Here is a 26,268-nt window from a genome sequence, read left to right as displayed (position 1 = left end):
AATTTCTTTCTTGCTTCCTTGCGGTGTGTGAGAGCATTCCAGTTACGTAGAGTTCAGTGGATGCCCATGAGCTGTCATAGATGATCACAGCTGTGTTCCTGTTTGTTTAAACTTCCCAATTGTTGTCACGGTTGTTGTGAACGGTGATAAATTTCTACCATTAAATTTTCTCTAAATTTCTTGGCAAATTATGGCTGAAAAACGTCGGCATTGCTACAATATTGCATACAAGCTATGTGTGATTGAGTATGCTAAAGAACATGGAAACAGGACGGAGAGAAGCATTTCGGGCTACTCCCAACTGAGAAAATGATAAGAACTTGACGGAATCAGGAAGAGGATCTAAAAAAAGCAACTCACAATAAACATAACCTACAAAGTGGAACTGTAAAATGGCCAGAACTTGAGGCAGAACTGAATACTTGGATTTTAGACGACGGAAAAGCTGGACTTTCAGTGTCTACAAATTGAATTTCATCGATTTGTCATTAATGCGAGGAAACAAGAAAATTTTGAACTTGCGCAAATAGGAAACACAGACGAAGTTCCGCTGACTTTTGATGTGCCCTCAAACAAAACTGAAGATTCCAAGGGCACAAAAAGTGTTACTGTTAAAACTTCTGGGCATGAAAAAACTCACTACACAGTTGTTTTATCCTGCTGTGCTGATGGGACAAAATTGCCACCACTATTGATTTTTAAAAAGAAGATGCTACCCAAAGAAAAAACTGCTTAAAGGAGTGTTTGCACATGTTCACACAAAAGGTTGGATGAATGGAGGAGGAATGAAGTTATGGATAGATAAAATTTGGCCTAGGCGCCCTGTAGGACTGTTGAAGAAGCCTGCTCTGTTAGTATGGGATCAGTTTCGTTCTCACAGAACAGAAGATGTTAAAAACTCAGTTGTAATTCCAGGAGATCTAACTAGTCAGCTTCAACCTTTAGATGTCTGTATTAATAAACCATTTAAGGGATTTATGAAGGGGAAGTGGAACAGCTGGATGCAGTCTTCAGATTTTGAGGTCACGCCAAGAAGAGGCCTAGCATTTCGCAAGTTTGTGAGTGGGTCAAAGCTTCATGGGATGCTGTGAAAACTGAGACAGTGGTTAAATCATTTAAGAAGTGTGGCATTAGTAATGCACTGGATGGTACAGAGGACAATTTGTTGTATGAGGACTCATATTCTGATTTAGAAGCGGTTTCAAGTGTCTCTTCATTTAGCTCTGGAGATGAATTTCTGAGTTTTCATGAAGAAGATTAAAAGATAGGACTCTTTCCTAGTTAGATTACGTATTTGTTAAAAGTAGACCCACTTATTACTTTATATTTGAAATACTGTAAATTTGTTATAATATTCAGTGATAAAGTTTTTTTCCTAAAAAATGTGTACAAAAAAGGGGGTGCATCTTATACGCCAGCAAATACAGTACTTGGTTTAATCCTTTATCCAAGTGTAAGCAAACAAAGTTTGTGCCTGAAATATAATCAGGACTAGGGCATTAAATGCTTTAAATACTGCATAAGTTTTTACTGAATCAAAGGCTCTCATGATCAATAAAACCAAGACATAATGGTAACTGATATTCATTACACCATTTGATAATCTGTTATACAACTTGAATATGGTCCAGTGTGCTAAAGACACTTCAAAAGCCTGCTTATTCTTTTGGTTGTGCCAGGCCTAGAATTGTACAAAGCCTATGAGCAAAGTCTTTTGTAAACACTTTGTAAACCATTGATAGTAGACTGATGGGTCGGTAGTTCATCAAGTCTTCTACTTCATCTTTTTTATATATCAGAATTTGGGCAGCCTTCTTCCATGTTCTTGGTACATCATTTTTATTCAGACATAAGGTAAATAGTTTTGCTAAGATTTTATAGATCATGTCTCCACCTGCTTTTAGAAGTTATTATGTGACACCTCCAGGGAGTCTAAAGACTTATCGATGGAGAGTGTGCCAACAGCATCAAATGATTTGATCCTCTTCCAACTACTAACCGCGTTCAAACTTGCTTAAGTTTTTGCGAGCCATTAGTAGCAGAGGCGCTACCAATCGAGCAACCATGCAATTAAAAGTGGCAAAGTTTATTTATCTCGTGGTTTAAATGATCCTCATCTGCAGCTTTTCCATTTTGCAAGCTTTAAATGCTCCACATAACTTTATATTGTAGAATCTGGGGCACTTCAGCTATTTCGTAGTCTTTCATTTCATTCATCATCCTGATATAATATTGAGCAAAATTCTTCAATTTCTTTAGCTATTGCATATCTATCTCTGGTATCCCATCTTGTAGTTTGACTGCAACCATCTATTTATTGCTGTTCTTTTTTGAGACTACAGCTGTTTTCAATTGTTTGTTGTATGAATTTACAATTGAATTTTCTTATTTCTTCTATGATATGTTTTCTGATCATTTTGCACAATTCATTGTATTCAATTTTATTCTGTAGGTTTATATGATTGTTTCATTTCTCTTTGTATCTTCAGAAATTTTGTCTTGTTTCTGTTCTGTGGTTCCAGCTATTGCAAGTCTGCACTGTAAAAGGTTTTGGGCAATAATGTTATTACTTTCTGATAGATCAGCATTGTCATTTATAATAAGATTTTTAAAATCTACTGTTTAATTGATGTTGAAATATATCTTTTTTTAATGTTGAGTTTGTGTACATCTATGCTTTGCTTTGATCTTGGAAAATTTTATTTTTTTTTTGGCAGTTTATTTGAATTTTACTGTCTACCATACAATGGTCACTTCCAATGCTGAAGGTGTTTATAAAAGAACAGTCTTGAAAGATGCTTTTTTTATTGCTGAGGATCAAATCAATTTCACTAGTCCAAATGAAAAAAACTTTTCCATGCCCATTTCTTATGTGTTTTCTTGAAAAAATAATTCATGATGTAAACGTTTTGCCATATCCAAAATTTCCCATTGCGCTTTCATCTGATTGTTGTATACCAATTTTAGCATTAAAGTCTCCCATTGCAATTCTGAAATGATGGTTTCCTTTTTTTGTAAAGTTAGGATACATTATGATAGAAATCTTCAATTTCTTCATCAGTATGACTTATTGGTGGTGCATAGACGTTGATGATCTTAAGAGTGTATCTTTTTGAGATCTGAACAACAATACTTGCTATTCAATCAGATATACTGTCAAATTCTATTATGTTGTTCTTCAATTTTTTGTTAATCACGAATCACTCCACTGATTCTTTCCTTATCTTGGCCTCTATAATACAGTATGTCTGTTTTTTAATTGAAGAATTTCTTCACTATTACATCTAACTTCAGAATATATATGTATATATATTCTCGGACTCTCTCTCTCTCTCTATATTTTTTTTATTCATATTCACGAAAGATTAGAAGCCCACTGCTTTTAGTACTTCAAGAATAATGTGTCAAAAGAGAGTGCAATGTCAGTTCTCAAAAGTTGGAGGATATATGACAAATATTATTCTATAAATAGTGACATCTATCCTCTTCAAGAAGGTTATGTAAAAAATATTTTTCATGTCAAATTGATACTGTCTGTTAAACTGTGCTGTTCAAATCGAGAGAATCAATCTTCTTGGAAGCATGTCTGGCTACCACTGAAAGATATTCAACAAAAGGGATATAAACTGGCAGTTGCCTAAATTTCCTGATCATGTATACTCAAAGATATCTGTTTCTAAAATTGAAATTCTGAACAGAAGCTGAATAGGATCTTATTTCTCAGGAAACTTCTAGGAATACTGAAAAAAGTGAACGAAATGCTAAATGCAGGAAAACTGATTTATCTGCAAATATTTATACACACTTATTTTTATGCATTATACAGCAATCCTTAGTACCATGAGTAGGCTAAGTTTTTTAAATGAAATTTTATCATTTGTTTTGTCAGAATGGTGGTCTCTGTCTCACCCCAAGTGATGAAAATCATCTCCCACCTAAGACAATCACAAACATTCATGCCTATGGTGGATTTGAATATGTAAGCTTGTGATTGGAGAGCAGATATGCTAACCACTTGGCCACCCACCAGGCCAGATTGAATTTATAGAGGATTAAACTTTCAGGAGAGGGAAGCAATCAATACGATTCAAATCAGACCAACATAATAGGGCTTTGTAATATTCTTTGAAGAGATGTTCGTATTTAACACTGCTTCTATGGAAAAGTGAGTCTCATTCCAAAGGGTACTGTGTTTGGTCTCAATACTATGTTGCGCAAGACCAGACTTTTGAGGTATTCCAATATAGTAAGGATAATCACAAATCTTTTTTTCCCATTCAAAGGAATCTAGTACACACCAACTAGTGACAAAGGCAAAGTTTGCCTTTTGTAGTTAGGAGATTAAATATTTCACTAACAGGAAAATATATAAATATCAGGATTCCACTTCAAAAACTGGCAATAGGTTTGGAAATGCTAAAAATATATGAGATTGGAGCACTGCATTTTACTGCAATGTCTATAGGAATGTAGGAGTGAGTTTATTAAACTCTGATTTGATATGGGGTGTAGCCTTTTGATTCCAATAAACTTTGGATAGCAAGAAGCTCTTATTTTAAGGATGAAGGAGAAGAACAAATGTGATGTGCTTTATTTATTAAGGCTTTAATATCTCCAATTTTCTGGGCAGTGTGATGAACAGCACTTCAATGTATATATCATCATTAATTCATCAATTTCTTGATATATACTCTCAAGGGATGTTCAGGAAAAAATTCCTTCCCATCACAATTATAATTTTCTATTATAATTTGTGCTCTTCAAGATGGAGAAAGATATTAAATATTAAAGAAGTTCAACATCAAAACATGCTTCTCTACTTTACCAAAACTCCAATCTATGCTTAGTCAGCGTAAAGAAAAATATCACCATCTCCAGTTCTCAGGAGTATACAGAATTATTTGTAGTTGTGGTAAACCATATTACAAATAGACTGATAAATCAATCTTTCTCCATCTTGAAGAGCACAAAAGAGACATCTCTTATAATAGAATCCAAGCCAGTGCCCTCGCCAGCCATGTCTTGTTCTCTGTAAACTCTGATGAAGGCCGCCAACACCAAATAGACTGGAATGTAACTTCTAATATTCACAAATGTTACAATGAACTTGAAAGACGTATCTTGGAGTTAAAAGAAATCGCCCTCAATTCTACCCACATGAATTGTGGGTATGCGCCTTAGTTACAATTTACCATTTACCAGACTCACATAGCTCTGCTATTCAGTGTTGGCGGTCTCGCAAGATCACATGCATGCTTAGAAATGTAGCTAGAACTGAAGCACAGACTCCAATTCAAATTTAACTACAGTTTTTGAAAGCTCTGGTGTTGTAAGTGTGTAATGTTTCTGTCGGTCTTTTTGTATATATCTTTGTGCTTTAACACCTGATGAAGTTGCTTTACCAACGAAACTAGTTGCGTCCTTATTAAACTTTTATTCTTAATTATCTTAGTGTTTTAATTCATTAAAATTCATTAATTCATTAAAATTATACTACTCCTTGCTGCATACAAATATACATATATATATATATATATATATATATATGCAGCAAGGAGTAGTGACCCGGCTGCATTAATTAACTGTAAGCCCCCTCGGTGGGAGGCTTACAGCTAATCCTCGGTGGGTTGAACCATGGTGGTTGTTGTTGATTGAATTCATGGTATTTCATTACTGAAACAAGGATACATCTACTTAATAACTCTACCAAAACACAGATTAGACTGAAAAACCTTCTTGAATAGTTAACTGAGATGACAATACAATGAAGAAACTAGGCACTCATTTTGAGTAAATTCGTCATTTTTATCATCTTTCGAAAATACATTGTGAACTGTATTGAACTCCCCCTTTCTACATATGGTATGGCTAAGAAAGTTCCATTTCTGTCTATAAAGTGCACATATCAGTAAATTTACATCATTTATCAAGAATTCTACACATTTCCTTCAAAAAAAATTCCATCTAGGCATCTGATATTTTAGTCAGCTTTGGCATTGTTTCACTGTTCATTAACATTCTCTTGGCTGCTGCTTTTTTGCCCTCCATATATTGTGAAGATATTGGAATTCTTTATATAATTGGGATATTTTAGTAGGAAAAATAAGATTTATAAAAAAGATTGAGGGTACAACCACAGGGAGCCCTCTGTTCCCACCAGCCTTGGATAATTATCATTTAAACCATCCAGAAGATGCTTTGTTTTCAACTATTCTTCGGAGAACTATATCAAAACTAAATGGTGATTACATTCTGTTTCAAATTTCCTATTATACGCTTGGATCCTGAACAGCATGAATCTTCCTGTTCAGATGAATTCACAGCTGCTCCATTCTTTCCTTTAACCTATGAGTATTGCATAAATATAACATCATATAGTTATTTCAGCAGAATCACACCCATTTTAGTCTTCTTTGTCTTAACACAAATATACTGACATAAGAATTATGCCAACATGGTATTTTCTAATTTTGCTACTAGTTCTTCTTTCCCTTTGATATTCCTTATACTGATGATGTTTAAATGATCTTCAATTCTATTGATGTGCTTGAATTTGCTCTAGTAGCTAGCATGACTTTTCATCATATTGTGCCATTTTTTTGTTTTAAGTCAATACAGAACAGAATTTGGTCAGCTAAGTAACAAATTGCAAGGACATCCCTGTCCATGTGGTATCCTGATATATTCAAGGCTATGTGGGATTTTTGTTTTATAAAAAACAAAACCCCCCTAGTGTTCATAGATATTGTTTTGATTGCATTAGAAGAAATGTATTCATGAATGCATTCTTCTTCTTGAACATTTTCTCTACTTACCTAACTTAACCATCTTTCAAAGTACTTACTCTAACCATTCAGAATATCTTCAGTTTTAATGTCACCTGTATCATCTCTGATTCCTTATGCAGTATTTTTTCTTTAATTTCTAAGGTTTTTCAATAATCCCAGAGCATTATTGCAACCTATGTGATTTTTATCTTCTATATGCTCTTATTGCAATTGTGGCTCCCTATTATTTTTGATTAACTACTTTTACATGTAACTTCATTTTATTACATTTCCAATTCTATTCTCTCAGGGCATGTGCTGATTTACTTTCTATGACCTTTTGTTAGAACCCACTCCACAAGAAAGTCTCTTTATCAATTCCATCACAAATTTAGATTTTTCTATCCTTGCAAATAACTAAAAAAAAAATATATAAAAAATGATGGTACAACATGACAAAATTTCATGCCGGCTGGGGCGCCGCCCGGTTAAACAAGGCCCCCATTATTTTCGGCAGGGAACCAGGGCAAACAGCGAAAAGTCAGCTACTGGAACAAATCTGAAAATAATCCCCAACTCAACATCACCAGAGTTAAAGATTGGTACTATCAACGTAAGAAGCCTGAATGGCAAAGAAATGGAGCTGAGCTGAGGAATTAGATAAGTACCAGATCGACATAATAGGGGTGACTGAAACAAAAAAGACCAAAACTGGTGAGATCTTTCTGAGCAATAAATACAAAATGTTATATTCAGGCAATGACAAGGAAAAGAAGGAGTAGCCATAGTATTCAATACTAAATATGAGGCTAATCTTCTTGAATGGCAGTCAGTCTCAAGTAGAGTAATGTGGGCAAATATGAGAATGGGGAACTGGACAATGAGACTTATTTGTGCCTATGGTCCCACAGAATGTTCTACTAAGGTAGAAGTGGAGGAATTTTTTGAGGCTTTAGAAAAAGCAACTGACACAATGAAAAAGGAAAAGTTGGTCCTTGATGGGGATCTAAATAGCAGAGTAGGAAATGATTGTGAGACATACAAAAATATTTTGGGAAAATTTGGAGAAAAGAGCAAAGCTAATAATAATGGCAAATATCTGTTGGATTTCTGCTCAGGACATGGACTGGTTATTACTAACACCATGTTCCAACATAAAAATGTACACAAATTCACATGGAGAGAAGAAGCTAGGAATAAGAAAAGTCTCATTGACTATGTTATTGTTGATAGTGATGTTTTCTCCCTGGTGTAGGACACCAGAGTGTACAGAGGATTTGAAATTGGAAGTGATCACTATTTAGTCTTGAGCAGGATAGAATTGAATTTCATATTGAAAAGAATAACATGTAAGAAAGTTTTAAAGCGAATAAAAGTTGAGCAGCTCTCAGATGTGAACTGTAGACTAAAATACAGAAAGATTATTGAAAAGAAAATGAAAGAGTTTGAGAACAGGAATCAAACCTTGGAGATTCAGTGGCAAACTCTGAAGAAAACATTGATTGATTCTGCCAGAGAGGCATGTGGTGAGGTTGTGTGCAAGGAGAAAAAAATCAGAACTCCCTGGTGGACACAGGAAGAGTTAAAGAGGCAGTGAAGGAAAAGAAGAAAGCATATCAAAAGTTCCTGGCAAATAAGTCAGTTTTTACTCTTACAGAATACAGAGACAAATGTAAGAAAGCTAAACAGTGTGTAAAACTAGCTAAACAAAAGTCATGGGAGGACTTTGGCAAGAATATAGAAAATAAATATCAAGATGGTGGCAAAATATTCTGAAGGTTGTTGAAGAAGCTTAGGAATGGAGGAAAGAGTGCTGTAAAAGGAGTTAGAGATGATAAAGGTGACATGAAAACAGGAGAAAAAGATATCCTTGAAGTATGGAGTAATTACTTTGAAAAACTGCTAAATGAAACAAGCAGTGATGACAGCACAGTGATAAAAAACACTGACCAGGCATGCAGTCAGGAATACATATCCATACTTGAAGTAGAAAAAGCCATCAAAGGCTTGAAATGTGGAAAGGCAGCAGGAGTAGATGATATTCGACCAGAAATGCTGAAGTATGGTGGTATAAGAGTCTTACAGTGGCTGCACTGCATAGTTCAGAAAGCCTGGTCAGAGGGATGAATTCCCGATGATTGGAGTAGAACTCTCATAGTACCCATATATAAAAAGGGAAATAAAACTGAATGTGAGAATTACAGAGGTATTTCCCTACTGAGTGTTCCTGGCAAGATCTATGCAAGTATACTTGAGAAACAGTTGAGAAGAATTGTGGAAGAAAAGCTTGGTGAAGAACAAGCTGGTTTCAGGCCAAATAGAGGCTGTCAGGATCAGATCTTCACTTTACGACAAATAGTCGAGAAAGCATGGGAATATAACAAAAATCTGTATTTAAGTTTTGTCGATTTGAAAAAGGCATATGACAAGGTGCCAAGAGGGAAGATATTCAATACGCTACAGTTATATGGTGCCAATGGGGCATTATATCAAGCAATACTTAGTCTTTATTTGAGTTGTAAGTCAGCAGTTAGAATTGAAGGAAGTACAGGAAGATTGTTTAATGTTAAATCTGGTGTGAGACAAGGATGTACATTATCCCCTCTGTTATTCATTATCTATATGGATCACATTATGAAGGAAAGTGGTATTAAACATGATATCAAAATTGGAGATGTTAATGTCAGCTCTTTGCTTTATGTGGGTGATGTTATATTTCTAAATAAATCCGCTACAAGTCTGCAAGATTCTCTGACTAAATTGAATAGCTGTTGTAATAGATATGGTATGAAGGTCAGCAATAAAAAGTCAAAGACAATGAAAATAGGCAGAATCATTGAAAATGTCAACTGTGTTGTGAATGGAGAACCTGTGGAACAAGTAAAACATTTCAGCTACTTAGGCACGATTTTTACTGAAGATGGTAAATTAAATATAGAAATAGACAACAGAATCAGCAAAGCTGGTATGGTGGGAAGTCAACTGAATAAATTCATATGGAATAAGAAAGAAATCAGTCGGAACACTAAATTAGCTGTATACAAGAAAGTGTTCAAACCAGTTTTAACTTATGGATCTGAGAGCTGGGTCAGAAGTAAAACACTTGACCAAAGACTAGAGACCGCAGATATGAGAGTCCTGAGAAAGATTATAGGCATGAACAGATGGCATCAATGGCAATATCATATTAAAAACGAGGATATTAGGAAAGAACTTGACATTGTCAGCATCCAGGAATGTGTTAGCAGAGCTAATCTCAGGTGGTATGGTCACTTAAATAGAATGGGAGAGGAAAGATTAGCAAAACAAGTGTTCTCTGCTAGGTTGGCAGGAAAACGACCCAGAGGAAGACAAAGATATAGGTGGATTGATACGGTACAAAGTGCCTTAGACGATAGAAATATAAGATCTGATAATGTTGGAGTCTTGACAAGTAACAGACTGATTTGGAGGAAAATTGTAGATAGGAAGTTAGTAATGATGTGATTTTTTCATGTAGTACTGTCATATCCTGTACACCCCTTGAGGGTACATGGCAGGAATTTGATGATGATGATGATGATGCAAATAACTTCATTGCATGCATGAATATGTCACCTGTTTTTGTCTTCATCACAGTAATACCAACAAAACCGACACCGTCCTGCTGTAATTCCTCTGCTTATTTACCCCATACCTCTTATGATGATGGTGTCTATCTTCAACTCTACTGAGATTGGGTTTGTTCCAATAGTTGATTTTTTGATGTGCACTCTGGTTCCGACTTTTAAATACAGCCAATAAAATACGCACAGAAATCGGAAAAAGTAATCAGTTCGGAAATTATTATTTTTCCAGAATGAACCAAAGAAAGGTTGAAATAACTAGTTTTACTTATTTATACACAAGTTCCAACCTCCTTCAACTATAATCACACAATCCATGAAAACTCAGTACATCGTCAACACTGTTCTCCATGACAATGAAATCATTTAATTTACAATGAAATTATATATATATATTAAAAAAACTTGTCTATACTGATGTCATAAAAACGTCAGTTCACACTTCATGCACGTAAAGCAGATGAAACTCAGAAAACAAAAACTGCAACTCAATGACAAATGGCAACGTTCAATTGGATTGCTTCACACAATAAACAATCACAGCCACTAACGATTTCTGGATGCCATTGTCTCGGCAAACACCCTGCCTCACCTTCTGGGCAGTTTAATGCAATGCTAGGAATTTGACGTGTCATCTGCATGTCTGTTTAAAGTGCTCAAAGATGTCTGTATTTTTGACCACACACCAGGGTAATTAATGCGAATGTGATGCAAATTTGACGCGTCAAAAAAGTGTCATGTTCATTAAGCATTAGTATATTATGTTTAATTTAGGAATCACATAAAGCCAGGAAACGATTAAAAGAGTCTTTAACAGGAATAAATGCAAAAATATAATACCGATGATATTGCTATTTCGTAGGTGTCCACCACACACCTAGAATATTCACCCCTGGTATATGCTATAGTAAGAGATTAATGTTACACAGGCAAAGTGGATACTAGATCCAACATTATTTCAAAACCGAATGTTCATAGAAATTATGAAAGTTTTGTAAGTTGACATGAGAGCTTAAGAGAATACAATCCTCAGCACATTCCTGAGTTGTCTTAGTTTACACTACTTAAAAGACATGAGCACTGGCCAAGCATCCATATTTGCCTTTTATTAGTGCATTTGAATAAAGGTTTCACAGGCCTGACAGCTGTTTTGAACTGGTTGGTTCTCTTCAGACCAGGCAGAAACCTTAAGAGAGAAAAAACTCTCGTTCAGTACTAAGGAAATCAAAATGTTAGAGAAGTGTATTTTTCGTACGTGAACTCTTGGTTGCTGCGTAAAAGTAATTACTAAAGGAAGAGATTAATGTCTTTTAATAATATGAATTACTAATAATTTTAATATTAAAGTAACATTTTATTTATGTGAAACCTAGATATTGAAGTCCCATTCACTTTTCTTTTTAAATGGAACTTATGGTTTGGGGGGGGAGAAGTTACTGGTTGAAACTGTGGCCGAAACAACTAAGGCCTGGTAAATGTTTCTCCAGCTGCTCTGTCAAGTTTATGATTCTGGAAGAATTATAAACTTGAGCTTCCAGAAAGGGGAACTTTGTACTCTCCAAATAATACCAACTCATTTTCATTTGAAATTTGCTCAAAGATTCCTTTCATCTTTTACTAATGGGATTTGAACCCAGGTTCAACAACAGGAGCATTGTTGAAAAAGGGAGCATTACAATTTATTATATTAATTTTGAGGGACATTATAATTTTTGGAAATATGTAACAAAGTGAGGAGTCTAAGAAAACAGAATATAGTATTTTGTAATTTAATGACAAGGCCACTCAGCAACCTTAAATAACATAAATAATGTAAATAAACAATTTTATTTTTGCAATAATATGATCATGGTATTTTTTATGAACAAAAGAGAAAGAATAAAATAGATTTTAGGACTTTTTTAGCAATTTGCAGAAAGCTAATATTTGACTCACTTTTACTGAATGGTTATGAATATCCAAGCAGAAGCTTATGCGCTGATGGAATGCTGCTTGAGGTTCTCTTGTACAATATATATCAATATTTTCTTTAGACTGCATGTAACTTCTTTCATGATCGATGCTAGCTTCTATAACGCCATCCCTAATTGCCTGAAATATATATATATATATATTCAAAAATGAGGAAATGCATAAATGACCAATCCGAAATGTAAGGAAACAAAGACTTATAATTTTTAATTATGTTTCTTTTAATTATTATAATTAAATATTAATATTTTGTGAATCACGTATGAAAAAAATCAATTACATGAGGTTCAAAATCATAAATAAAATACAAAAGGAATTTAAAAGTATGCATTACACTGACTAAAAACCTAAAATCGTTTAGCATAACAGCATAGAAGTGATGCTAAACTTCTGCACTTGTTTATCCACATTTCTTTCTTTATTGAATTAGTAGCTTACTAATTCAATAAGCAATCTCATTCAGGTCTGAATAACTGACTGAATAGAAATTAAAAACTTCATTAAAAAATCACCTAATTACCAAAAGATACAAGTTCAATACTTGATAGTACAGTCATAATGTATGCAAAGCTGATTGTAGTGTGAAGTAAAATTTGTTATCACTGTCTGCTAAAACCTAACAATGATATTCAATTGCCACTTACAGATGATCGAGCTAAAGTTGTGATTGTCTATCCTACAGCAACTTTAATAAGAACCACCTCCTTGAAAAGTATATTCATTTTCCAACTGCAACAGTTAAGCATGATGATCATATCCAAACCTGGTGCATGTTTTTTCTCTATCACATAAAAGCATGATTTAATTAAGAGAGAAAACATGTTAGTCATAGTAACTAACTATAATAAAATTAGTACAAATATTTCAGACTGAAACTAACAAATGCATCATCGGTGTGGACCAAATAAGCAATTCAAAGAGACAGAATACAAAGTAAATTTAACAATCAGTAACTTTGGGAGAGGGAGATGGGTGGGCAATCTTTTTGATTCAAATAAGCTGAAGTAACAGAACTTCACAACTTTCTTTGAAGAGATTCTTATTTCATACTACTTATATGGAGAAGGCAAGTCTTGTTCAAAAGGATGCTGTGTTTGGTCTCAATAGTATGTTGTGAAAGATGGCTTTTGAGGTTTTAGATATTCAATGCAGTATTGATGTTTACTATCACACACAGAATGCCTATCTGTCCGAAGGACTATGCAGATTATATTTCCAAGGAATCTGGTAAATGTCAGCTAGAGACAGAGGCATAAGTTAGTCTTTTGAGAGTTTATTTTTCACTTGGTTAGACTATAATAAGTTTAGTTTAATCCTTTATCCACGTGTGAGCAAACAAAGTTTGTGCCTGAAAGTATCTTCAGGACTGAGTTAAGGTGGTGCAACACCAAGGCAACTTGTGGCAAAGGTGGTGAAAGCTACCATCACTCCTATCTCAGTATCTCCCATAACGCAAAGCACATCTCCTTATGGATATGTGTAATGCTATGCATTATGGCAAGGGCCACTACCCAGACCGGTTTCAACCTTTATTGAGGTCTCGTCAGTGGGAGCCAGGCCCAGTAGTGGAGACACCAAGGCAGAAGCAATGAGAGGTCATTCCCACCTATAGGAGTTGCCAAAAGGTGTACAACCTTATTATTAAATTACCCTGGATTCAGAGAAAGATGTTGAGAGTTTATTTTTCACTTGGTTAGACTATAATAAGTTTAGTTTAATCTTTTATCCAAGTGTGAGCAAAAAAGTTTGTGCCTAAAGTATCTTCAGGACTGAGCTAAGGTGGTGCAACACACCCACCACCTTAGCTCAGTCCTGAAAATACCTTCAGGAGAACTTTGTTTGCTCACACTTGAATCAAGGATTAAACTAAACTTATTAAAGTTAGTCTTTTGTAGTTAATAAGTGATTAGAAATTTTATTGACTGGAAAGTAAGTGAAACAGAAATTCAAGAAACACATGGGATTTGAACCCTCCTTCTTGGCCTGCTATGAAGAAGATATATTTGCCATTTGACCTCATTCTGAAAATAAACTAACCACTTTCTTATACTAAACTAAATTAATAGCCTGCCTATATCCACATAACCAGTGTACCATGGGAAAAAAAAAAAAAAACTTCTGTGAGTTCATCTTCTTGGACATTCTACTTGACTACACAGCCTCAGGTACTTTGTAAACTGGTGTAAATCAGAAACCTATCTTTATTGACAAATCTATACATCCAAATTCTGTTCATCATACCTCCCTGAAAATGGGAAATATCAAATCCTTAATTAAAAGAGCAGATTACATTTGTTCTTCTTCTTCATCCTTAGAACAAGCTTCTCTCTATCAAAACTTTAATGGAATCAAATAGCTACAACCCTCGTCACATTCAATGGATAACAGAACATTCTTACACAGAATGACACTGCATTAGCATGCAGGAATCCAAACCAACTGTTTACTATGTTACTCATTGTATTAAACTAAAAAAAAGCCCAGTTTTATACTTTCTCTTGAAAACTTTATATATACTTTCTTATCTCTAAAACAATGGTTCGTTTCTCCAAATAAAGTCAAAACAGGAAGGCTCAATTACATTTTGAGATGTATTATGAAGAGAAGGCGAGAGATCGTAACAATTTTCTGTCTACTAACACAAATACACTCCCATGCCAACTTAAATCACCCTTGCAATCAGAAACTGGATACCATGACAATATCATATATTGAGCATGGCTATTATTTTTTCAAGTGTGAAACAGTCAAATGCTATAATAAACAGCTCAGTGCTACCTCCACTATGCCACCTATCACCTCTGAAGATATTCCTTTCGTAGATATTTAGTATACTGGGTAAAATTTGCTGCATTCCAACAGAAATGTCTGCTTATAATTTCTGGATGCTACATTCAGTTCTTTACAGTGTCTCATTAAGACACTATCCTATGTGATCCTGATATTACAAACACCACAAGTTTACACGTGGAACATATATATCATCATCAATAACCTAATATATACCATCAAGGGGTGTTAAGGTTACTATGACAACACTACATGATTAAGTTTGCATTATTATTAATCACCTATCCACAAATTTCCTCCAAATTATCTATTACTTGTAAGCATTCCAATATTGTTATATCCAACATTTCATTTTTCTAAGGCAGTTCTAACTGAATTGATCCACCTAGATCTTGGTCTTCCTCTGGGTTTTTTCCTGCCATCCTAACACCACAACTTAGGTGATAAAATTAAAAGTACTTCTCTGACAGTATGTGAGCAACAGGCACAGAGATATCCTCTTTACAGATGAGAAGATTTTAAACACTCAAGAGTCATTTAACCGCCAAAATGATTGAGTATATGCTCCAGATGATCGCGCAGCATGTGCCATAGCACCCAGGATTCAGAAAGATTATTAGCCACGAATTCTCAAGTTCCAACCACAGCAAACTGTGGTCAGAACTTGAGTAGCCTGCAAGAAACAACACTCACCATCGCCAGCCTGAAGGTAGATTTCGAGCAAGCAGTAGCAGAATTTCCACTGGATGTTGTGCGTGCTGTTACTGATATGTGACGTCACAGATTTCGGGTATTTGTGAAGGCAAAAGGGGGCCATTTTGAATGTTCAGTGCTGCTATATATATGTTATATATTTGGTTTGTATGTGCTGAAAGCTGTAAATGATTTACTGATAGATTAAAGGTTTATTTGCTGTTCAAATTGTAACAGTATTTATGGCTAGACTAGGTGTGCGCATGCACACACACACACACACACCTGTGTAGGAGTTATATATAACTCCTACACATGAGAGACCACAAGGCACAGAAATAAATACCATGTGTGGGATGCAGTTAGTCAAGAACCAAGTAATATGTTGATGTGTTTCTTGAAAAGCTGGAGGTTATAATCCTTGGGAAATGCTTCATAGGGAAAACTGTTTCTACAAAACTGAAATGGATGGAATAAAAGTTGACTGGGGATAACAGGTTCAGTGAGTATGCAGTTCAACTGTAAAAGAGTGTTGGGCAGCTACTGCTCACATTCCTATAGGTTAAGAAATGTCGGGGGGACATAATCGATGCTAGTTCTGCTTAATAGCGATAGTTAACCAATGACCTTTCTCATCAACCTAACTGCATTCTTCTAGACTGCATAAAGAATATTGAGAGAAATCTTAGGTCAAAAATAGAGTGCACATGCCTAGCAAATACATGTGCAAATGAGGACATTTCAAACATTGAGTGCTGCTATATGTATATTATACATTTGGTTTGTATGTGCTGAAAGTAGTAAATGAGACAAAATTACTCTAACCCATTCCAACTTAATACACAATAATTAGTTACTTTTAGCTTAAGCACTATGTGGGTGAACCGATGCTGACATCAGCAAGTCGCAAAGGCATATTTGTTTAGTCTCGATCATACAATCATTTGAATTTGCAAATAGCTAAATGAGATTTAAGAGAATTGATATAGTGCTTACAATTTCATCGTTTATTGCAAGATTAAGAAAAATGGGCAACATGAATATGAGAATTATTATATTAGAAGTTTTAAAATGTCACTATTGAAATTAAAGCAGAAAAAGAATTGCAAATTTGTTTAAATTTGAGTGACTGACATGTGACATTGATAAACTGCATGTATGTGCAGTATTTAAGTGGTTGAAGGAGAAAGTATTTATGTTGCTCATATAGAAATATTTAATAATAATAATAATAATGAAAATGACACAACCATGATCAACATTACCTCTAATTTTTGCATGCCCATGCATACAACATCTTTGAACAAAGATGTACACACAGGTAAAGTTGTTGTTTTAGATGCATCAAATTAAGTTTGTGGACTGTAATTTTTGTTGCTGCTGTCAGCACAGGCTACCACATGCATCAAGTCTGAGACTGGAAACTTGTGCTCAAAATGTTTTTCCTGCAACGTGGGCTGTCAAAAATTACATGGAATATTGCTGTATAGGCCACATTATGGCAAGGAGACTGGGTGTTCCATATATCTTTCTATGACAAATTTTTGTTCAAAGCATACTGTAGGGATTTGTTTCTTGATAATTTAGACTATAATTGTGTTCAAGTGTCCTCTCCCAGAGAACACCATCCCTTATGTAATGCCCACGTCTTACTACATAACTTCCCCACAGTTTCCTTGTTCCTTTCAGTAACATTCATTTGCAGTATATACTTCATCCCGAATTCTGAAAATCACTCTGCTTAAATTTTTTCTTCTTAAAACTTGATTTTCTGCAGTCCAATTACTTCTCCCGGAGAAGACCCTCCCCTCAATCACTCCAAAAATTACATCATTTGTCCCTTAGCACCACATGCATGCCAAGTGAGCCAACCTTCAAGATTTCTACTCTTCCTTTGCATGGTCAGACCTGAGCAAACATCTAAGCAAGTTAAGGAAATTATTACCAGTATCCATTCTCTACTCCATTCAAAATTTCTATCCACATTCTTGAACCACAGTAAAACAACTGTTGTACTATAGAAGCTAAAAAGATATCACAAGTGGCTTGCGACAAGAACTCCAGTTTCATCCTCTGCCTACACAAAACTATCAATAAATCCAAACTGTTTTTGAAAAGAGTTGAGAGCAGAAAACCTGCCTCGTGTGCAAATGCTAGCTGTGCATCTGATCTTTTTGTACACCTGCTTCAATAGCTTTCATTCAGATGGCAACACTGTTCATGGCAACTAAAGATAAAGACTGACCTTTTGCACAGATGATCCCTTAATATACCAGAATGAGACCACATGTTTCATGTGGTCTTTTTTTTTTTTTTTTTGGAAGGGGGGGGGTGATTAGAAGAACCTTAAATAACCTAGATACCAAAAATTCTACTGGTCTGATATAGTACTTCATTAACTATACTATACTGAAAATCTGTGCTCTAGAACTTATATCTGTCATATAGCCTCTGCATCTTCACACTTTATACTCAGCTGGCACTTATCCCAATGCATGGAAGCAAGTGTGTGTGTGTATATATATATATATATATATATATATACACACACACACACACAACCTATTCTAAAAAAAGAGAGAAAAGTCTGCCTTTGCCCTTACATGGCATCTGTTTGCTATAGGCTCTTCTGCCTTTGTGTGTTTGGGATTTAAAAAAAAAAAAAAATCAAAATACTGACCAATCCATCACCTCTATCCTCTTCAAAATAATGGAGAAAATAACAAAATAATTAACAATCAGCTTCTTCACTACAGAAAGGACAGATTCTGCCATTTTGATCTAAGGCTGGCTTCTTGGTTCTATGTTATCCATCACTGGACATGCAGAATGGAAGGAGTTGAAGAAAAAAAACTGCTGCTGCCCTTGATATTTCCAAAGCATTTGGTCATTGCTAGCACTGAGGCCTGTTCAGTAAATTGCCATCCTTTGTTAAGTGGATAACAAGCTTTCTGGTCATTCACAACATTATGATAGATGGCTCCTTCTCTTCAAGCTTCTCCACCAATTCGGGAGTGCCTTGAGGTATGTTCTTTCACCTACCTGCCTTCTACTACATACAAATGACACACTCAATCATTAGCAAATCCTAACCACAGCTTTGCTAATGATGGTATACCTCATTTGACGTGTTCATTCAACAAACCATGCAACAGGCATCCCAAGCTTCAAGATCACCTGTAACTACTGCCTTGAAAGGATTTCATACCATCCAAGGGGATAACCATCACTTCCGAAATGCAACCTTGCCTTTTTTTTTCTTGCAAAAGGAATCACAGCTCACCTATCCTTACTCCCAGCAATATGCAAATCACCAGACAGGATGAGATCGCACTCCAGATTGATATTTACCTTGAACCTGTCCTGGCATAAATGATAACATCAATGGCTTCTGTATGATGATAAGTAACACAATTCTATTATAGATTACCTTGTTTAACATACTGGCAAAGGCAGATATTGTTATTATTTCCCTGTTATTGGAAGTTTTTTTTTTTTTAATAGATCACAATAACGATTCCTTTACATCTGAGTAGAATGGTTAATTGCTAGATTTAAGTAAGTAACTGAGAACTGATTACAGAATGTCCAAAATTAACATAAAGTAAAAATTACGCAATTTTTTTTTTTTTTTTTCAGTTTAAAAAAAAAAAGGATACTCACAATATGAGTCATAAATCCCACTATCCAATGTGAGACCACTAGCCTGCTTACTGGAGGCTTAAAGTGGCATTAACAAGTTTGGTCTCTAGAGCAAATATTGTTTTCAGATTATCTATCCCTTAACCAACCCACAGCATAATAAATGTGCTATAGGTTTACTTTTCATGGTTGGGAATAATAAAAACTAACAATAAAAGAAGGAATTATTAAAGAGACAAAATAAATACCTTTGCAACAATAAATTCTGCATCTTCTGAACTGTCTAATTGAAGTTTCAAGGCAATATCACGCAAAAGTATCCGAGAATATGACAGATTAATCATACGAACACCAGTCTTGATAACATTATGACGAAGCCGAATAATTAACGTGTATGTATGATCACTCTGAAATCTGCTACCAAAATTTTCCAGTGCCCTATTAAAATCTTTTAAGTTTCCATTTCTTACAGCTGAGAAAGAAAAACATGACTTGCATTACATATAAATCATATCTTTATCATCAAATAAACAAACAAACAATATACAGGCAGCCCTCAGTTTATGGTGATTCACAATAACGCCTGTGCGTGCTTTCTTACTGTAGTGCGGTTGACTGAGAAACGACGCTAGCAGGCACTCTAGTGTTTGAGTGTTTACCGAGCTACTACGACGTATATGTATCAAACCTAGTTTTAATGTTGAATCTACCTAATTGTTCCATTTAATTTTTTTTACATACATATGTATTTAAATTGATAAAGTACGTAATTACATACCATGTCTAGTAATAGAAGTGCAGAAAAATTAGCAGAACTTGGTGTTAAGAAGGCACGGAAATCAATCACACTTGAAAAGAAGATGGAGGTGATTCGAAGAATGGAAGATGGGCAGACATGTGCTGAAGTCTGTAGAAGTATGAACTTACCTCCATCGACTGTTACTACAATTATGAAAAATGCAGATTTTTCATCACGCACCTTCATTTCCTGTGAAGAATGTTCTGCTCCAGGTTTTAAAGCTGCAAAAGATAGACTTACGCTTGTGTTGGGTGCAAATGTCTCCGGAACTTTGAAGCTTAAACCAATGTTGGTGTAAGACACCAACATTCACAAACATCATGCGCCTTAAAGGGTCTAAAAGCCATGCTGCCAGTCTATTGGAAATGGAACAAGAGAGCTTGGGTCACACAAGACGTTTTTATAGATTGGTACATAAATTATTTTTGTCCTACCGTGCTTCACTTCTGTAAAGAAAATGATTTGCCAGCCAAGGCATTCTTTCTCTTGGATAATGCCCCTGGACATCCTCAAAACCTTGCTGAAGTAAGAACACCATTGAATGTCAAGGTTACATGCCCCCAAATACATCATCGCTTTTGCAACTGATGGATCAGGGGATTATATCAATCTTCAAAGCCTATTACCTCCGTATAACATTTATGGAAATGGTAAGAGTCTTGGACGCTTCAGGAAAAACTATTAAAGACTATTTGCGGTCATTCGATATTTAGAATGGCATTAACAACATCGAGGCAGCTTGGAACGACATGTCAGCAAAGTGTTTAAAAGGAGCATGGCGAAAACTTCTTCCAGCATTTATGCACAACTTTGAGGGAATTGGAGCAAGAGGAGAATGTTACCAAGCTTGCACGAGAGGTGGGATTGTACGATATTACAGCTGAAGATGTGACAGAAGTCTTAGAGTCATGATAAACCGCTTTCCAATGAACCTTAAAAGAATTAGCCGAACAATTAAGTCAATATCCAAAGGAGGAGAAAGAAAATGAAGACGGTCCTCTGAGAGATATGAAAACAGCCGATTAACAGTGCATCCTTGCAAGCATAGAGACATTGACTGATGAACTCCGCAAAATGGACCACGATTGGGAACAGAGTGCGAACGTAAAAAGGAGTGTAATCACATCTATTCGACCTCACACTGAACTCCTTATAGAAAGAAAAAGAAAATCTAGGCAGCTAACACTGGATACTTTTTTTTAAAAAAATGCAGGTGATCCGAAACCAGGAACTTCAACATAGAAATATGTAATATCTTTTCAAAGTTTCATATTTTTTGTATATAATTTTGTTTTGTTTTCATTATTAATAATTTTATTTTAACAAATATATATGTATGTATTATCAAAGCTTTAAATATAATAATGTTACACATACTTCATGTGCATATTTTTTGACTGCGCGGAACATAACTTCATACCTCCCATTAAAATTGGGTTTGTTTTACGCCGATTCGGTTTATGTTCTTTTTTCAGGAACGGAACTGCGGCATAAACCGAGGGTTGCCTGTATTATCATATTATGAAAAATATAATCCAGTTTAATGTTTATTCCCCATCGGTTTAGGAAATTACTCATGTTTTCAAAATATCCACGAATAATTATTATTCTCTTAAACTGAGAGAATACATTAAATATCAACAATCATTATTAAAAAATAAAAAAGTCATACATTTATACATGTATTTCATATATTTTAGCTATAATGGATACAATCCTACTTATATTATCCATTCATTTAAAATGAGGACTTTAATGTCTACACTTAAACTGGCTTCCTATGTTATTCCATGTTATAGTATGCCAACAGATATGAGACCCTTCGACACTTCTCAGCATGTCAAAAGAATGAGAATCCATTCCCATAATAGGGTAATCAATCCATATTGTGGGACAAGTGTTTATTATTACACGTTGGAAAATTAACTTCTCTTTTATGACCATTGTAGTTTATAAAGTGGTAACTATTTTGCTTGTATAACAGTTGGAAATTTTTACGTATAAAGCATGTGATTTCGCGTGTTGGTGACCAATTCGTACATCGCCTTATTTCTTTCTCCCTTCAACACGAATTGACTATTCTTGGCAGTCTGCCGATGACAGCTCTCGATTCTGTGGTCGGACTATGCTGACTTAACACAAATAGTCCATCCACCTACTATAATGCAACTTATTCCCACAATCTTATCAACAACCCTGTCTTTAACCAGCTCTCTTTTCAAATATACTATAAATGTCAGTTTCTCTTTGTAATGCAAACCATAACCTCATCCAAGTGTCCTTTACTATGGAATACCTCTAGTCATTCTCAATTTGGGTCTTTTATCCCTCATTCCATTTAAAACCAATGACCACTATCCAAGTCTTGGTTCTCTGAATGCTACAAGGCAATCCATGAAAAAAAAAATTCAGCATATCACATGTGACTCAAGAACCAAACCTTCAGCTTTGCCTCAGCCAATACTCTATCATATCACATCTATGAAAAAAAAATTAACAAATCCAAGTCTCATTTTTTAAAGGGCCAAAATGTATGAAATGCCTCATATTCAAACAAAGGTTAAGCTTTCTGGTTCCATGTAAGAGTCATAGATGCAACTTCTGCTCTTTTATGCTCTTACTTCACACTCATCCTGCCTGATTGCAACACCACCCAAAGATGAGGCTGTTATGACTTGTTTTTACATTAAAATGTTTTCTTGTATATTTGCCTTTACCTTCTGTCTTGCTTCCCTTAACCCTATATTATATTTAGATATGGCATGGCATACAATCCCCTTATTAATAGTTTAAGATATAGAGCTCCATGTGCACTCTTGCTGTTTAAGTAGTCAAGTAAGCGACTGACCTTTCCTAAAGGGAACTGTATCTGTGAGGAGCCGGTTCCTTTGCTAGAGATGTCTGGAGTTATCTCCTTGTTAAGGTTCAGGGAAAATTTATTTGTTTCGCTGCGCCATCCTGAACCCCCAAGATTGGAAATACCTTTCAGCCAAGGAGTGAACTCTCAGACTGGCACATAGTTACTTTGTCATACTTAAAATACCCCCACTTTGAAATGATAATACCTTCTAATTCAATTTTAATGCTAGTCGTGTCCCTCCTTTATAAAGTCTACTCCCTATATATCCCGCTTCCGTCCGAATCTTTTATGAGTGGTGCATCAGATTCTTAAATTCAGACAACCAAATGAATAAGAGCCCCCCATAGTATAAATATAAACATGGATGTAAAGGTCAGAATATGTATATACAGATGTAAAAATATAAATGTTACCCTTGACATACATGTGCTCAAAGATATGTGTTGGATTCTAAATGAAGAGAAATGAAAATTGTTAATACTTCTTTCAGAATCTCCATATGTCAAAGGCAAGACTTGTAAATATCATTTATTGTTTATCTCTTGCTTATAGTGTGTTATTCATATAATTGCCTTGAATTTTGTTTATTACTATTTAATAATATAATCTTAAGTAATGTAATAGTTATAAAAAGGACTCTGTATAAAAATGTCATTCATTTTATTTAATTTATTCCTATAATAATATTGTAAGAAATTATATATATGTAAGTTTAATGTACCCTATGTGAACTATGATATTTTTTATTTAACATTACTGAAAGAGAGAGTAATTTTATGTAATTCTTCTGATCGAATTTGATTGGCTGTTGTCAAGGAAACAGAGTTAATTTTAGATAGCGCGTGCGTGGAGCATGAGCTACGGTATTCGAAGGGAGAAGAAGTTGATATAAGCTGAACTAGCTAGAACCAGATTTTGGCGGGAAGAATGAACATGTTTAATTGGAGAACGAAGGTAAACAGGAGAGAAAGCTTATGGACAGCAAGGAGTGAAGTAAGGGGTGGCAGTAATGGGGATTTGGAAATGCCGTAAACAGATTATGAAAGGACCGGGAAATTAATAGGCAATTCGGAATATTTCTACAGAATTCTAAAATTACGACGAATTCCAGTTGTTTTGAAGAAGAACAGTGCAAGGCTGAATTTAATGCATAGTAATAAATAAGGAATAAGTAGATTACCTAATATGAGTGCGCCATGACTTATGAAGCGTTATGTTTAACATTTCAGTTATCATAGTGAAGATTTCTTTTGAATAGTGTTGCTTCAGAGTGATAGTTAACTACAGTTTTAAGTGTGCCTATAGTAAATCCAATGTGTAAAAGATGTAATCCGGTAAGAACAGTCCATTTTTTTTATATTTCAGCGTGAAGATATAAGAGTTAGCTCCGCCTGATATATCTTAACATTAACTGTGGCGTTCTATTAAAAATAGCCAAAGTATGGAGCTTTAAAGTGTTTCCCCCCTTGAAGTGATAACTGCCTCATAATTAAATTAAGTGTTAGTTGACTAAGAGAGAATTAGAGAATTCTACTTTAAGAATGATTACTGTGAGATTCTGTAACATTGAACTGTGTGGACCATCTTCAATTATTCGGATGAATATAGTATTGACAGCTGAATGTGCGATGCCTAATATTCTATATTTGTTACGAGTATTTGGACTAAGCTGATTTGCATTTTCTTGTTTTTAAAGTTTTATTTAAATGTACATGTTCTATAACCCTGTATTAAATGTTTATTTTATTGGATTCAATTTGCCTGATTTTTCTTCATTGCACCGCTTTAAAGTTTATCGGACCTTGCGGAAGCCTTAAATATTTATTTTAAACTCTGCCTGTAGAAAAGTGAGAATGCTAAAGTTAGTTGATGATTGATTCCACTATATTATATAGACTAATTTGAATATAGAGTGGTGCAGGATAATATAAATTTTTCTATATTTGGATTAGTAATCAACCAACAATTAATTAAGATAATAAAAAACAGATAATTTAAATAAGAACTACGTTCTAACAAGATGGCGGATTCAGAGCCAGGATGTATGATCCAACATATGTCTCTGATTCTGTAAGGGAATAAACATTTTCGACTCTACTTTTGAACACGATGCCTGCGAGTATAAAGTAAAAAGGTTTCTATTTAGCAACAATGCATCGTGTGTAGCAGCAAATGTGTATTGATTGGCAACCTCCCTCAGCAATTGGCATATCTTCAACAGTTCCTCTGTTCATTTTGTGTTTGAGAAATAGGTTATCTGTGTATTTGTTATTAAATATTTTGCGATATTTTGTGCAACATGGTCCCTACACACCCAATCAAAAACCCTAGTGAAGAATCACAGAAAAAGAGGCAAGCAATTGATCTTGAAACGAAGTTGTAAGTTATAAAATAACATGAAGCTGGTAAGCCCATAAATGTGATCGCATATGACTTCACATGGTCTCATTCCACAGTGACAACTTTTTGAAAAATAAAGATAAAATCGTTGAGGCTGTGAAAAGATCTGCTTAAATTAAATTGATGATAATGATGAAGCAACGACAAGGTCCTATTGGTGATATGGAAAAGCTACTTGCATCACGTATCGATAGAAGACCTGAACCAAAAGCATATGGTCCTAGTGCTAAAGTACTAAGTCTCTTCAACATACTGAAGGAGAAAGCGGGGCCCAATTATAACTAGGAATTCAATGCTTCTTCCAATTGTTTCATTGAGATTCAAGCAGTTTTATGCTGCATAATGTGAAAATATATGGTGAATCTGTAAGTTTCGATTAGAAGGCTGCCAAGGAGTTTGTGGAGAAATCGGATAAAATTATTACGGAGGAAAATAATTTGCCACAGCAAATATTTAATATGGATGAGACCTTGTTTTGGAAAAAATGCCCAAGTGGACATTCATCCACAAAAAACTGAAATCTATGCCTGGTTTCAAAGCTCTTAAAGACTATATTACAATTCTGTTAGGGGGATAATGTGGCCGGATATAAACTGAAGACATTTATGGCACAGTGAGAATTCATGAGTCTTCAAAAACATTAGGAAGCATACCCTCCCAGTTCATTATCGGAGCAATAAGAAGTTGTGCATGCTCAAAAATTGTTAGAGGATGCCTTAATCAACTTTTATGTGAGTGAAT

The 26,268-nt window shown here is 34.9% G+C and overlaps 1 protein-coding gene across 1 annotated transcript in view; it reads right to left on the bottom strand.

Annotated features, from left to right (window-relative positions):
* The window catches only part of Rpn3 (regulatory particle non-ATPase 3), a 195,115-nt gene that overhangs the window by 81,824 nt on the left and 87,023 nt on the right, over positions 1 to 26,268 (bottom strand). Inside the window, exons 9-10 of the mRNA XM_090404567.1 lie at positions 19,717 to 19,940; positions 12,308 to 12,463 (exon numbers count right to left, since the gene is read on the bottom strand). Of these exons, the coding sequence (XP_090260693.1) occupies positions 12,308 to 12,463; positions 19,717 to 19,940 (380 nt within the window). The remainder of the gene's footprint in view (positions 1 to 12,307; positions 12,464 to 19,716; positions 19,941 to 26,268) is intronic.

The sequence above is a fragment of the Typopeltis vanoorti genome, chromosome 15, assembly GCF_054136105.1.
Source record: "Typopeltis vanoorti isolate ZY-2024b chromosome 15, IOZ_Tvanoo_1.0, whole genome shotgun sequence".
In the NCBI taxonomy this organism is placed as follows: domain Eukaryota; kingdom Metazoa; phylum Arthropoda; class Arachnida; order Uropygi; family Thelyphonidae; genus Typopeltis; species Typopeltis vanoorti.
Note: the sequence above shows the minus strand (reverse complement) of the source record. Positions and strands in the feature narration are given on the sequence as shown.